At 35.9% G+C, this 16,840-nt stretch overlaps 1 protein-coding gene and 1 long non-coding RNA gene across 5 annotated transcripts in view; one reads left to right on the top strand and one right to left on the bottom strand.

Moving 5' to 3' along the window:
• FNDC3A (fibronectin type III domain containing 3A) overlaps positions 1-16,840 on the bottom strand; it is a 142,553-nt gene that overhangs the window by 53,716 nt on the left and 71,997 nt on the right. For 3 of the 4 annotated variants that reach the window (XM_060637224.3, XM_060637225.3, XM_060637226.3), the window contains one exon: positions 10,186-10,262. In XM_060637224.3, the coding sequence (XP_060493207.1) occupies positions 10,186-10,262 (77 nt within the window). Of the gene's footprint in view, positions 1-10,185; positions 10,263-14,692; positions 14,799-16,840 lie in introns of those variants that run through there. The other variant, XM_060637227.3, reaches the window with a different exon arrangement.
• Positions 1,846-14,912, top strand: LOC144612999 (uncharacterized). The gene is made up of 2 exons (XR_013550299.1): positions 1,846-1,904; positions 14,713-14,912. It is a non-coding gene; the product is annotated as an uncharacterized LOC144612999 (long non-coding RNA).

Raw genomic sequence — 16,840 nt, 5'->3', positions numbered from 1 at the left:
TAGGTATTTATAACACTGCAGTGTTTGTAACTTTCCAAATGCATGTGTTTTATAACTTAACTGTAAGTTCCTCAAGGGACACGTATTAACTATTTAATGCTTGTAACAATATTACAAATAGGTACTATTATCTCCATTTTTCAGATGGGGAAACTGAGGCATACAGATGCTAAGTAACTCACTAAGATCACACAGGCAGTAAGTGGAGGAGCCAGTATTTGAACTCTTGCAATTTGGCTTTAATTCCATGTCATATCCATTTTGTAGACACAGAATCCACAGGTACCTGTCCTCCAAGGTCTTTTTAAATTTCACAACACAAGTGAGATATCTCACTGGTTAAATAGAAATGGCTAAATTACTTATGAAATTAAAAACCACTTTTCTTCTGAAAACGAACATTTAAAATACAAAGATAAGCTGTGGGAAAGAAGAATGGGAAGCTATTGTTTATTTGGTACAGTTTCAGTTCTGCAACTGAAGAGTTCAGAAACAGATGGTAGTGAAGGGAGTACAACACAGAATATACTTAATACCACTGAACTGTACATTTAAAGTTATAATGGTAAATTTTGTTATGTATATTTTAACACAATTTTAAAAAAGAAAGCTAAGAAACAGAAAAAAAAAAAAAAAAAAACAAAACCAAAAAATAAACACAACCAGGCAGACTAGGACCAAGAAAGTGTAGAGAACTGTTCCACTTCAAGTAACCATCTGAACAGCCAGTAGCTTTAGGGTGAGGCTGGGGGCACAAAACTATCCGCTAAGTCCAGCTGCTGACAAAAAACCAACCATGTAGACACTGAATTTTATATTAACAGGGTATACCAATGGTGATGATTAAAATAAAATCAACAAATTGTGGGGAAAAAAAGATAAAATACAATACAAATTAGTCTTTGTTAAAAAAAATTAAAACAAAGATAAGACAATGAAATAGAATTAAATAGGGCTATCCGCAGAGATCTGACCATCTAACCACATATGCCACACAATTTCTAGTGAGACAAAGCTTTGTTTCCCCCCCTTTATTGAACACAAACATAATTAAAAGGGGCTGCAGAAAAAGGAGGTTGTATTTACTATCTGTGTTCTCCACCAGAATATATGATAAATGACAAATCTGTTCTGCTTACCATCTTCTTCCTAACACCTGGAACAAGTCCTAGATATGGCAGATGCTCAAAGAAATTTGCTGAATCAATGATATGATCAGAAATAATGTATTCCATTAGTTCTACTAGAATGCCACATTACCTTCTCCCCCCTCTTAACACCACCATGCTATTAGAATTCTGTAACTTCCTCAACTCTTACAACCTTTGCCTATGCTTAATTTTTAGCAACCTACTTCTATGGCTTCACCCTGAACCTAAAACTATTCCCACTTTAAGTTATTAAATAATAATATAGGTATTTCTGGCCACTCATTCAACAGATATTTATTTATATACCTAACTATACATACATACACAATAATGTCAGTAAGTAACCACAACCTTTATCTCCAACTCCTATTATAACTCTTTATCCGCACCTAAACATCTAAGTCCCACTACCTTGCAGTCCCTTACACTGCTGCTCATGGCTTTTAGCTGTTCTCCCAAGGAGAGACAGAGAAGACAGAGATCAGACAGGTACGTAAAATCTTTGAAAAAAGTAGGCCTCACTGCTGTGTGCTGACATAAAAGCAAAGTGAAATCCCAAGTCCAGCTCAAAGGAGTAATCTGAAATTTTCCTGAAGTTGACACAGCCCCTTTCCCCACATTATGAGATCTACAATCCCCTTCCTGTCAGGTACTCTCTCATCACCATAACACACATTCCATAAAAAAACAGGGGGGTCATTAAAGAAAGGCAGGAGAGAACTTTTGATGCTGCTTTTCAGGCATCCCATTCAGGTAGTCTATAATCTTTTCTTGATAAATCATCAATTTCATCACTAAAATATCAAGTGTTATTCTGTGCTGCAATGCTCTTCAGGTCTCTAAGTTAGTATAATTTGCCAGTAAATTAAGTTCCTTCTACTCCTATCACCATCTGTTTTCTGTGTCTGAGTTTGCTTTGTGTTTTGAGTTTTATAGTTTTTGTTTCCCCATTTGATATCTTAGTTCAGTTGGCACATATTTCTGCTTCTGCTGAAGCAGGTCAGTCTCTCACAAGCTTCCCTTTCTTGTTAAACTATAAAGCTCATTAAGGTTATGTCTAAAATTATGTTTGTAATTTTGTAATTCATCAAAAGGCTAAAGGGAAATACATGTTTACAGAGTGTGACTCTAGGTTATAACATTCAGTGCAATTCTTTTTCCTGCCCTATTCTTACCCTTTCCAAGTTTTCTACATAATCATGATCAGAAAAATATATATTTAAAATATACAACTATACTTATGCATTATCACTGAATACATTTTCTATTTTCTATTAGCTTGTTCGTAAAATTAATGTTCCTTTATATTTAAGAATCTAGTGAACAATTTTTCTTTCTGCATATCATTTTAACTAGTTTTAGGTCTCTCATATTGGACAGTATCTTATATAGTTTCATGGTTAATAAAAAATGCTTTTTAAAAAGTAATGATTTCTAAAAATGAGGATTCATTTTCTGACCCAACAATATAAGTTATGTAACTAAAAATTAAGTGACTATTTTAAGAACTATTTTTGTTCACTAGTGGCAAAGGGGGAAAACTGTCTTTAGGAACTCTATGCCTCTCAAGGCAAGGGCATTTTACATTTTTATAATAGCAACCTTCTTTTCAAAACTTAAGGTAAACAGAATAAATGCAGGTTCCCATTACTTTTGAGTAGAATGCTGAAGTATAGAGCAATAAAGTACAAAGATTATAAAATAAACAATAATATAGAAGTCTTGAATAAGAATACAGAGGAAATACAGTACAATATTAGCAACTTTAACATTAATAGGTTTGGGTTTTGCAAATATCAAATGAGAAAAACAGAACCAATTATTCCTTAAGTTACTGATACCCTAATGTTGTTAAAAATGAAGTTAAAATATACGTATGAGTAAATGATGAGTTAATATCTGAAGTGCTTCTAAACTTAATAGGGGCATGCCATTGGTGCAAACATCACAAATTTAAAGGCTGATATATCCTAGGTAAATCATAATTTCTTCATATGTTTTTCCCGTAAGTACTTTTGTTTAATCTTGATCTTAATCTTGCGTAGCTCAGGCAGTTAAGCGTCTGACTTTGACTCAGGTCATGATCTCCTGGTTCGTGGGTTCGAACCCTGTGTTGGGCTCTGTGCTTGACAGCTCAGAGCCTGGAGCCTGCTTTGGATTCTGTTGTCTCCCTCTCTGTCTGCCCCTCCCTTGCTTGTGCTCTCTCTCTCCCAAAAGTAAGTATTAAAAAATTTAAAAAAAAATCTTGATCTTAATCTTAAATTAAGATCTATGTACCTTTGGGACCTTTTACTTTTCTGCCCCAATATGCTCTAAGGTATCTAATATTATTATTTCCTCAGCAAAAGAGCTAAACAATCCCAACACTGGATTTTTATTTCTGTAGTCCTTACTTGCTTGACCTAACTTTTTAGGATGCATAAATTTGCTGAATCCTATTAGTATGTACTTTAATTATATGATAACACAGCAAACATACATTTTTGGCCCTCTTTAGATCACTGCCTTTCACCAAAAGATACACATACATATAGCAGGGATTAGAGGCAATGAAACCTGTTGCAAAAAAAGAAGATAACTGCATAAAAGTCTAAAAGAAGGCCATAGATGACAAATATTAATGCATTTAAATTTAAAAAATTATGTTTATTTATATTTATTTATTTATTTATTTATTTATTTTTATATTTATTTTTGAGACAGCGCATATGTGAGTAGGAGAGGGGCAGAAAGAGAGGAAGGCATAGAATAAGCAGGTTCCAGGCTCTGAGCTGTCAGCACAGAGCCCGATGCAGAGCACGAACCCAGGAACCATGAGATCATGTCCTGAGTTGAAGCTGGACGTTTAACCAACTGAGCCACCCAGGTGAGGTGCTCCGGGATTCACGCATTTAGCATGTGTGCCATTTGGTTCCTGCTGAGCCACATGCAACCTATACTTATTATAGCTATTTATGTGTCTTAACATTTGGCTCAACTCCCAGGTTCCATATTTGCTAAGAAAATTATGTTTCCTTATGTGTCAAATTTTGGACAATTACTAAGTGCTTAGCTGTGCCCAGAACCTGGCTCGTAATAACTATTTTCTAACTTTAGAAATCGTGGATGCTAGGAAATGGGGGGTTATTTTGACAGTGATGTCAAAATGCTAGAATCCAGTTTTGCATAGTGAGTACTTAGATTATTTCCATAATGATGAGATTATAGATTTTTGTCTCTTGATTAGCCCTGTGTACTTGAAAATGATACATTTCCTAGAGACAGTCTTAATCTTAAATTAAGGTAGATAATAGTAGCCCCACTAGCCTCATATAATCCTTCCAGTAAGATTATTGTTAAGTTTATTCACTTATTTGACAAATATTTATGAAATATCAACCGCATCTGAGTTATTCCTAGAACAAAAGTAGTTAAAAGGAAGCTCCTATCCTGAAGGAATGTAAAATCCCATAAAATCCCACAATTATAATACTGGTGGCATGTAATATATAACTAAGAGGTGGTACAAATAATTTGACCTAGGTCCTCAAGCATGGGTAGATTTTCTATAGGCAGAAATGAGCAAATGAGTAGCATTCCTCAGACAATAGCTTTAACAAAACCATGGAGAAAGGAAAATATCAGGTGAGCATGTGAATATAGGCATACCTTGTTTTATCGTGCTGTGCTTTACTGAGCTTTGCAAATAAACACTGCATTTTTTCAAAAACTGGAAGCCTGTGGCAACCATATGGCAAATAAGTCTATTGGTGCCATTCTTCCAACAGCATTTGCTCATTTGGAGTTTCTGTGTCACATTTTGGTAATTCTCACAATATTTCAAACATTTTCTTTTCTTTTCTTTCTTTTAAAGTAGGCTCCACACCCAATGTGGAGCTTGAACTCATGACCCTAAGAACAAGAGTTGCGTGCTCTACTGACAGAGACAGCCAGGCACCTCTTAAGCGTTTTGATTATTATTATATTTGCTAAGGTGATCAGTGATATTACTACTGTATTGTCTGGGGTGCTATGAACTGCACTGCATCCACGTAATATGGCAGATTTAACTAATAAATGTTGTGAGTTCTGACTGCTCCATCAAACGGCTGTTCCCCTATCTGCTATCTCCATCTCCTCAGGTCTCCCTATTTCCCAAGACACAACAATATTGAAATTAGGCCAATTATAACCCTAAAATGGCCTCTAAGTGTTCAAGTGAAAGGAAGAGTCACATGTTTCTCACTTTAAATAAAAAGATAGAAACGATTAAGTTCAGGAAGGAAGTCCTGTTGAAAGCCAACCTAGGCCAAAAGCTAGGCCTCTTGTACTAAACGGTTAGCAAAGTTGTGAATGCAAAGGAAAAGTTCTTGAATGAAATTAAAAGTGCTACTGCAGTGAACACACAAATGGTAAGAAAGCGAACAGCCTTATTGCTGCTATGAAGAAGTTTTAGTGGTCTGAATAAAGGATCAGACTAGCCACGACATTTCCTTTAATCAAACTTAATCCAGGGTACAGCCCTCTCTTCAATTCTAAGAAGGCTGAGAGGAATGAGGAAGCTGCAGAAGAAACGTCTGAAGCTAGGAGAGGTTAGGTCATGTGGTTTAAGTAAAGAAGCCATCTCTATTACACAAAAGTACAAAGGGAAGCAGAAGTGCCATACAGAAGCTGCAAGTTATTCAGAGTATCTAGCTAAAGATAATTAATGAAGGTGGCTAATAAAACAACAGATTTTCAACATAGATGAAACAGCCATCTATTGGAAGAAAATGCCATCTAGGACTTCCACAGCTAGAGAGAAGTTGATGCCCGTCTTTAAGGCTTCAAAGGACAGGCTGACTCTCCTGTTGGGGGCTAATGCAGCTGGTGACTTTAAGTTGAAGCCAATGCTCATTGACCATTCCAAAAATCCTAGGGCTCTTAAGAATTATGCTAAATCTACTGTGCTCTATAAGTGGAACAATAAAGCCTGGATAATAGCACATCTGTTTACAACATGGTTTACTGAATTATTTTAAGTCCACTGTTGAGAACTTACTGCTCAGAAAAAAATTCCTTTTAAAATATTACTGCTCACTGTCAATGCACCTGGTCAGCCAAGAGCTCTGATGGAGATGTACAATGAGATTAATGTTGTTTTCATGTGTGCTAACACAACATCCATTCTGCAGCCCGTGGATCAAGGAGTAATTTTGACTTTCAAGTCTTATTATTTAAGAAATACTTTTTGTAAGGCTATAGCTGCCATAGATAGTGATTCCTCTAATGGATCTGGAAAAAGTAAATTGAAAACCTTCAAGAAAGGATTCACCATTCTAGATGCCATGAAGAATGTTCATGATTAAAAAAAAAGAACAACATTCATGATTCATGGGAAGAGGTCAAAATATCAACATTAACAGGAGTTTGGAAGAAGGTGATTTCAACCCTCATGGATGACTTTCAAGGGTTCAAGACATTAGCGGAGAAGTAACTGCAGAGGTGGGAGAAACAGCAGGAGAACCACAACTAGAAGTGGAGCCTGAAGATGGGACTGAAATGCTGCAATCCCACCACAAAGTTTTAATGGACAAGAAGCTGCTTTTTATGGATGAACAAAAATAAGTGAGTTCGTGAGATGGAATCTACTCCTGATGAAGATGCTGTAAAGACTGTTAAAATGACAACAAAAGATTCAGAATTTTACATAAACTTAGTTTATGAAGCAAGCAGTGGTAGAGTTTAAGAGAAATGACTGATTTTGAAAGAAGTTCTACTGTGGGTAAAATATACTATCAAACAGCATCACATACTACAGACAAATTGTTAGTGGAAAAAAAAGAGTCCATCAATGTGGTAAACTTCACTGTTGTCATATTTTAAGAAATTGCCATAGCTACCCCAACCTTCAGGAAGCAACACCCTGATCAGTTAGGAGCCATCAACATCAAGGCAAGACCCTCCACCAGCAAAATGATTATAATTGACTGAAAGCTCAGATGATAGCATTTTCTAACAAAATATTTTTAAATAAAAATATGTACACTTTTTAAGACAAAATGCTATTGTGCACTTAACAGACTACAATATAGTGTAAACATAATTTTTTTTTTTTTATTTTAGAAAGAGGTGAGGGGAGAGGGGCAGAAGGAGAGAAAGAGAAAGAGAGAGAGAGAGAGAGAGAGAATATCTTAAGTAGGCTCCACCCTCAGTGCAGAGCATGAAGCAGGGCTCAATCCCATGAGCCTGGGCTCATGACCTGAGTGCAAATCAACAGTCAAAGGTTCAAAACCTAGGCGCTCCATAAATGTAACTTTTATGTGCACTGGGAAATCAAAGAATTCATTTGACTCCCTTTATTGCAATATTTGCTTTATTGGGGTGATTTGGATACTTGCCTGCAAAAATGGATATGCAATTAGACATACCAAGAGAAGGGTACAAACACATACTAAAACAGAACTGTGTAAGACCTTATTTATGTCAAGAAATCTAGACTTCATTGAGTGAACAAGCTAACTAAAGGTACTTTATAGGTACAGAAATGAGAAGATAAAAGAAATAATACAAGAAAATTATTTTAGTGGCTCTTGGCCTAAATAAAGCTAAAGAACCTCAATTTGGATGATTATTTGATTGATTTACAAATATGTATTGGGTCCCTACTATACGACTGATGCTGTTCTCAGCATGGAGGAAATAAAGTTATGAGTCCTATATGATTTGGTCCTGTTCCCTCCCTGACCTCATTACTTACTATACTACTTTGAGGACTCAGTAGTGCCAGAGTGACCAGCTTGCCATTTCCAGGCATGTTCTCATCTTGGGCCATTTGCACTGGTTATTTCTCAGAATCCTCTTCTTCCACCCCACCAAAATACATGGCTAACTCCTACCTGTCCTTCAACACTTGGTTCAAATGTCACCTTTCCCATGATGCCTATTCTGATTACCCTATTTTAAAATGTAACCAGCTCTGTTTTCTTTCCTTGTCTAACCCCATCACTTACCACCAAACACATGACATAATTTATCCATGTATTATGCTTATTGTTTTCTTCTCTCCACAAGAATGTTAACTACACAGAGACAGAGATCTGTGTCTCTTATTCATGGGTATTTCATAATTATCTAGAAGACTGCCTGACATATATGAGCACTCAATATATATTTGTTGAACACTGCTAAGTACAGAAACTGTTAAGAGTTCATGATCTTCTCAGGAGAGAAAAATAATTAAGCAGTGTGAGAAATTCATCAAAAGAGGGATATACATAGTCTGCCATGAAACCCAAAAGGAGAGGCACCTGGAAACATTCAAGGAAATCAACTTTTAGAAGGTCATGATTAAATGAAATGAGAAGGGTAGGAATTTGCCATAAAAATAAAAGGTATTGTTACTGGAGAGAACAGCAGGATACTCTTTAGTTGCACCAAAATAAATTGTCAGTAGCACCAAATACATCTTTATATCACTAGCACCAAATACGGAGCTTAGTACATGGTGCATTCAATACATGCTTGTTGAACTTAACTACACCAGAGAGAAAAGACCAGATATGGTCTTTATGTAAGTAGAGAAAGGTCTGAGAAGGAACAATTAGAAAAGCAGAAAGAATCAGGACAGCATTATGTCAAGGAAATCCAGGGTAAATCCTAACAATGGTGTCAAATGTTTAGGGGTCAAAGAGGATTATGTTGGAAAAAAGGCTTTGAGTTTGGTACGTATCAGAGAGCAGATTTAGCAGGATACTATAGACAGAATGCAGACTACAATAAATTAAAGAGTCAATATGTCAAACAAAAATAGAGACAGCTCCTGAAAAGCTTACAAATACTATTCAAATGTTATCTCATATATGTTATCATGTCATCTTACAGTTAGGGCACAGGGACTTCAGGAAGTTGATTTGTCTAAGGCTATGCAGCCAGCAAAGTCTGAAATAAGATATGGATCCAGCTTTTCTGACTCTAACTCTCATACTACTTCCATTCTCTTCACCAGAATTGTCTTCTTATGCTGCCATTTATAGTATGGGGCTTCACAGAAAGGACAGTGAATCCACCACAATATCCTACCAATATTCTGACATAATTAGGGAGGAAGTAAGAGAGGGCCTGAAGAAAATTTCAAGTGTAAATTCTAGTGCGAAAAAAAGAAACTGAGTATTTCCAAAAAGTATTTGAGACAATGAGTACAGACTACACAGAATCTCAGGAGAAGATACTGAACACCTGAGACCTTACAATTTAATTTGGTTTGCCTGTGCAAATAAGTTAGCTGTATCTTATTCTTTAAGTCAGAGCTTCCCAAGTGATGCATACATAGGACAGGATTATTAGGTGTGTGATGATACTAATTCCCTTAGTCCTTACAGCTGTAGGTCTATAGGTCTAAATTTTCTTCTATGTACCACAATGTGCCACACAATTATGATGGGTGTCTGTGAGACATGAATAAGGATGGAACACTGTCTAGGATTACTTCTAAACAAATGATTAATTTAAAACAATGTTACTGTAGGCCCTTTAAACCTTAAGATATTACTTACATTATTCACATTTTCAGGGAAATAAAGTTCTAGAATTAATTTCCTATTATAATTCCACACCCAAAGACAAGACCAAATGATGATGCTGTCAACTTAATTTTTCCTCTTGTCCAAATATACTAAACATACTAAAATACTTGAAATACGAACACCTGGATGGTTCAGTGTGTTAAGTGTCTGACTCTTGATTTTGGCTCAGGTCACAATCTCACAGTTCATGGGATTGAGCACTGTATCTGGCTCTGCGTTAACGGTGCAGAGCCTACTTGGTATTCTCTCTCTCCATCTCTTTCTGCCCCTACCTCTCATGCACTCTCTCTCTCAAAAATAAATAAATACATGTTAAAAAAAAAAAAAAAAAAAGAAATATAAAAAAAAAAATACTTGAAATAGGCTTACCAAAGATATACTGTACTGGGTTAAGCTTCAGTACTGAAATGGTATTTTTTATCTGAATTAAAGTCAAAACAATAACATTATGATCCCTATTATGTAGATATAACAAGAACATAAAAACATACCTGTGGGGCGTATCCAGGAGGCACATAAATAGGAGGCACAGAACCGTTTGGGGACATCATTGGAACCTGAGCAGGACCTGAACGGATCACAGAAATGATGTGTTAATCCAGGATTACTTAGCAAGCTAAAGTTGAAAACAATTTGAGTTAGACTTTGAATACTTCATCTAAACTAAACACTCAAATTAACAGTAACTGTGTTACTATGAAAAGAAATTCAGATGATTCACCTGCTATAAAACATAAAAGTTTATCCTATAAAGTACAATGAGTATTATTTACCTGCAGTTGTATTTCTCACCAGAAACCCTTCTGGTGATCACAACAGCCACTTGGGGAGCTTTCTAAAACATCAATTTCCAGGTTCTTCTAGAGATTCCCATTTATTATACTTACAGTGGGGTCTTGAGTCAGTGTATTTACTCTACAAATATACCTAGTGAATCTTACGATTGTGCAAATTCAGAAACACTGACCAGAATCAAACTAAACTGTGCATATAAATCAGTGAAAAATATAAAAAGTAATATTTTGAAAAACAATAGAAAAAAAAGTCAAGAGGGAAAAGCAGTAAAAGGAAGAAGATATTTGGGATTTGCTTTGTTAATGTTCAACGCCTCTTGTGTAATGTGTAAGTCAGGTCTGTGGAGGTTTGAGAACAGTTAGAAAAATCCTATACATGCATATTTAGCCAAGGAACAATTTTTGTTTCTTACAGTCAAAAGTTCTGGGGGAAAAAAAAAAAAGGAAAATTCAGTTTGTCTCATTCTATATTTTATTTCATTTTTACTGTTATCCTTTCCAGATAACTTTCATAAAGATTATCTTATTTATCTCCTCTCTTAATGTTTGTGGGATAAAACAGGCACATTTGTAAAATGTGTTTATTTTTTCTAGTAACTCAAATATTGTTTTATGCGACTTTTTGAAAGAAGCATCTCACTTTCAGATCCTTTTCTCCTTGTAACTTTAGACTGCATTGTCCCCTCACCCACTAGTTTTTAATAACTTGAGATTAAACATTATCAAAGAGCCTCACTCATTTCTTAGGAATAAAGGTACCCAAGAATCTAATGAAGAATGTAATGGGGGAAGAGTTCTTTTTATATGTGGAATTTCAACCTGCAGAGTACATATAATGGGTATCAATTATTTTTAAAAAAAAAAGGGAGAAAAAACTTAATCATAGGGCAGAAAAGAAATAAATTTCACTGGTAACATTACACATACTTCAGGAAAACAGAATGAAGAGCATGGAGGTTACAGCAAATCCAGATTACAACCACTCTCCTCTCTTAGGCAAGGAGGGGAGTAACAACCAAACAACAAAGTGGTTCGTGGTGGGGACAGGGGAAAGGAAGTGAGTGGTAAGAAGGAAAGAGAAAAGAGAATGCAGGAAAAGGGGGGGGGGTACATGAGGGTAAATGCTAAGGGGAGGGAGGAGAAAAGAAGGGATGGAGGAGAAATACAGGCATAAGAGGAGGGGAGGGGGCAAAGAAGGAAGAGATAACAGGAGAAAGGGAAGGGTAAAGAAGAAGACAAGAGAGTGAAGAGAGCTGGAATGGGGTGGGGGCGCGGGGAAAGAAAGAGGTGGAAGATGGAAGAGAGAGACAAAAGAAAGAAGAGGAAGGGAGAGAAAAGGTTAAAGACTCAAGTGGTTAGGAGGAAGTAAGGAGTGTATAGGTACGTGCCTGTGCGGGGGGCAGACTACCAAATTATGTTCTATGACTATAAAAATAACTTTTTCAACAAAATAATCTTCCCATCCAAGACAAGCCCACCAAATATATGAAGTTGTTCAGAATATTTTCTTAGAATAGCTAATTATACATAGCTAAAACTAATTGACTATGTGTTAAGTGTTTTTTGTTTTTTCTCCTTACAATCATTCTATTCCCATTTTCCAGATGTGGAAATTAAGGCAGAGAGGTTAAGCTTGCCCTAATGGTAGTATAAAGATCGAAAACCAGGCAGTTTCATTTAAGGATATATCTGTACAACATATTTAGTGAACATTTAAATACTATGCATTAGTGCAACTGATGTAATTTGAGACTTAAGAACTATGCTCCAATGTTTCTAAGGAAAATAAAGTTCTTCATTATCTTAAAAAAATAAAGAGTAAGAAAGAACAAAATTTTCCTACATTTAAGCCAAAATTAACCAATTAATTTACAAAATAAAACTTGTGAGGGGCTTTATACCTCTAGGCCAGAAAGGCTTCATCCAAAACTTACCTTTTAACTTCTCTATGGGGGACTCAACAGAAAATGAGAATAGGTTTAAAATAATGCTGGTTTACATCTATTGGCTAATTCATATAAAACTACAGTAAACTAGTTTTTTGAAACCTGAGTACTGGCGTAGGTATTATTTATAGCATGTGAAATTTAGCTGGGAACTAGGACAATTCACTGAAAATTCTATTTGCAATTTTAGTAAAGGAAATTAGTATTTTTTGAGCTTCTACCAAATGTGCCAGGGGCTGTGGTTCCTTTCACATGTCAAATTTAATTTTTTTTAACGTTTATTCATTTTTTTGAGAAAAAGAGAGAGAGCACAAGTGGTGGTTGGAGGGTGCGGGGGTGGCATAGAGAGAGGGATACACAGAATCTGAAGCAGGCTACAGGCTCTGAGCTGTCAGTAGAGCCCCACGCAGGGCTTGAACCCATGAACTGTGAGATCATGACCTGAACCAAAGCCAGATGCTTAACTGACTGAGCCACCCAGGCATCCCTGTCAAATTAATTCTTTAAAAAAAAAAAATTTTTTTTTAATGTTTATTTATTTTTGAGACAGAGAGAGACAGAGCATGAATGGGGAGGGTCAGAGAGAGGGAGACACAGAATCTGAAGCAGGCTCCAGGCTCCGAGCTGTCAGCACAGAGCCCGACGCGGGGCTCGAACTCACGGACTGTGAGATCATGACCTGAGCCGAAGTCAGATGCTTAACCAACTGAGCCACCCAGGAGGCCCTCAAATTAATTCTTAAATCAAGTCATTAGAATAAGTTTTTGTTGCTGTTTTTTAGCCCCCAGAGTAAAAAATAAGTTATTGCTGATTACATTTAAAACTGCAGAACTACATAGTTGCTTTGGGTTGCCCTTTTTTACTAAAAATATTAATATATAAATACTACACAGTTACAGTTCAAACCATATACTTTGAAAACTACTTCATACTTATATTTTAGTAGTACAAAATTCTACTTTATTCTTTAATTATATTTAAGTCTGATAGTGAAAACAACAAAACAAACCGAACCTAAAATAAACCAGCAGAAAACACGTTACTAGCTGCAGTCCAGGAATAATGATTAACTCATTTCTCTATGAAGTAATCATTTCACTCTAGCAAGTAAATAATCTTATCCTGAGGCAGAAATGTTACATGGTTAATTTTTTTAAGACAATTCATGAATACCCTATTTAGTATCTAAAATACTGGTGTGAAACAACATTCAACAATGAACACATTAAGTCCCATTATATAAACATAGTAAATATAAATTTAGAACTACAATATTTACAGCACCACTTCAGTTGCTATTCCTATCTACGGACAGGAATATTCCTGTCTAAACCCCTAAAACCTTGCATGCTTACTAATGCAAGTGTTTGTTTACCTCTTTAGTTTCAACAATACTTTTGAAAGAACTATTGGAATAAAATATCGAAAGTACTAAAAGATTAACTACAAACCCTTATTAAATGCAGTGAGGGGGTATTCTGTTCCAATAAAGAAGCCAAGTCTGTTACAGATTGTACCATTAAATGAACATCTGGTAGAAGAGAAGCTATATCTGAACAACTGTAGATACACCCAGCAGCTCCTTAATAATCTATATGACCTAAGCAAAATCTACCTCAAATCATAGAGCTATTAATCATTTTTAGGGGCATATTACCTATTCCAAAACCTAAAAGAGGAAACAATTCTATTCACCAATTGTCTTAAGAAATTTGAGAAGCCCTCACCTCCATTTCTTAAAAAGTGCCATCAATGATTTAATAAAGGCGATATTTCATCTACGTCAAGTTTAATTCTTATTTTTTTATTAGCATACATTCACATTTAAGAGGGCTTTTTTTTTTTTGATGAAACTGCAAATTTGAATTTAAATTCTTAAAATGCAACGGGCTGCTGACGTGCTACACATTCTCTTTATAAAGAGCTTCCAAGCTTTCACAATGGCTTCCAAATAATCTGAAGCCAATATTCAGATTTTAGCGGTAAAAAGAAAACCTAGTGAAATAAAGGCGCTGGAAAATAATATTCTGTGGAATGCAAAATCATTCTATCTCCAAACAGAGTCTAATCTTTTTGTAACTACATGGCCACAATTTAAAATATTTGCACTGCGATACATTTGGCATCTATTGAAAACACACACACACACACACACACACACACACACACACACACACACGGCATGACTTCAGATTAATGCAATGCTTTCTATGTTTAAAATGAAAGAAGAATGTTCAAAAACAGTCAGCAAATCTTACCACTCATTTTGTTTTTACAGTAGCAGCAGAGAACAAGAAAATCCAACAAGGAAACAGCGTAGTACACGTTAACAGCTTTAATTGGAGAACGGTTCTGCTTTTTTTTTTCCCCCAAGCAGCGAGAGGAAAAGATCCTTTGACCGAGTCATGTGATACTCATCACGTGACTTGCAGTGACCCGCGGAAAAGGAAGAGGAGAAAAAAAAAAAAAAAAAGCAAACATTCCTGCCGCCAGCGTTTGGGCTATAGTAAATGATTAAATGGTTTTTACTGCTGCCACCGAATTTGAGGATCTTTCAGACTTCCTCCTGAAGTAACTCAAAAGCTCATTAAAATACACATACAGAAATACATATCTGATGTAAAACAGTACTCTGTTTTCATTTATCTCCTGTTAACATCACAGGCATTTGTTTTCATTTATCTCCTGTAACATCACAGGCATTACCTTCTAATTGTTTTTATTATCCAGACCGCTACCTCCATTTAGAAAGTTTAAGATACATATAACATTTAGTAATTTAGCGGGTTTGCTCTGAAATGTCCTTCTGTAACTTGATCCACTCTCCATGCTCAACCCTTAATGCCCACAGCACACAATGGTCTATAGAATATAGGCTTGATCAATGTGTTCCTCAAACATGGGATTCATGTTTCAGATTGGCATTTGCCTCTCAAGTTAATAAAGGGTATCACTTTAAGTGTTGGTTTCATTTTATTTCTGATTTTGTTTTGTTGTTTGTATGTTTATTTTAAGACTTAACCTGGACATTAATACAGATGCCTGATGGATGGCATTGTCACTCATGTTGATGAAATCTTCAAAGACAGGCCGTGATTCAGGCTCAGAACACCCTACCCAACCTCCCATAGAGACCAAAGATGTTGTTACAAGAGAGGAGAAGACTGTAAGAACTTTTGGAGGTCTTTTCATTACTTATGGTACTATGTAAGCTAAGGAAATGTGTTAATAGTTAATATAAATGTGTAAGTAATGATAATGATTGCGATTTGTTTACAAGTTGCCCAGTGGAAAGAAAATATATTTAGTAACAGAAGATTTAAGTTTTAATAAAAGCTTCAATATTTTTTAGCAAGGCAATTTATTGCTCTTCGAGTCTGTTTCCTTCCATAAAAAGGTTAAAATTATCAACCTTGTAGCACTGTTGTGAGATTCAAATTAGGTGTATTTAAAGTACTGAGTACTTCTTTCTCATAACGATTTCTCTTTCCTCGACAAATGATAGCTATTATTTGTTTGTTATATTATTATAAATAAAATTATGATTACTACATGTTTTCAAAAACAATTATATATTGCAGAGTATGTGCCAGGTATCATTCAGAGTGTTTTACATGTGTTAACTCAATCCTCACAATAACTGAAGTAGGCATCATTTATAGGTATGGAAACTGAAGCAGAATGCAGTTAAGTATCTTGCCAAGGTCACACAATGAGGCAAAGTCAGGGTTATCTAATAAGAAGGCTATATTTAAAAAAATTATGTACACCACATTCAAAGCCTCCTCTCCCAAGAAGATGGAAAAGAACTAGCAAGGGGTTATTGGAGAAATAGGTTTCAATAAATACATGCCAGGGACTCCAGAGGAGATACAATACTAACAGACTATTCTCAAAAGTGGCAAAGAGTAGTTGTTAATTTCAAAGTTCCTACTAAAAGGCAAGGCTGCCTTGAAGAACTAGGCCTGAGAGTAGAGAGTCCTGGTCTCAACAGAATCTGCTTGTAAATTAGCCTCTCAGCAAATCTAACCATACCTCTGATTTTCAGTCCTTAAACAAAAGGCAAGCCCCTCAGCCCACTTCCTCATTTTTGCTCATGTTCTCACACAGCTATGTTTCCATTTCTTGACTTTTTCTTTGACTGATGATCTTTTCAGGTCTTTCCACTGTGTTCATTCGAACCTCCCCCCCCCCCCCATTATAAGTAAATTCCCCTATATTCTCAACTATTTCACAGAACACCTATTAATGTGTTTCTTTGAAATGAAACCTGGCTCCCCCCCAGGACAGCTTTGCCAGCAGTCCCTGGGAGTAGAGGCTTCCTATTCTCTCCTGAGGCAGTCTCCAGATACTCCAAGGCTGCTTCCCATTACCACTGTTGTTCCAGTTTCAGGCTCAAGTTTCTT

Source organism: Panthera onca, chromosome A1, assembly GCF_046562875.1.
Source record: "Panthera onca isolate mPanOnc1 chromosome A1, mPanOnc1 haplotype 2, whole genome shotgun sequence".
Lineage (NCBI taxonomy): Eukaryota > Metazoa > Chordata > Mammalia > Carnivora > Felidae > Panthera > Panthera onca.
The sequence above is the reverse complement of the archived record's forward strand: the minus strand, read 5'-3'. Positions and strand labels throughout refer to the sequence as shown.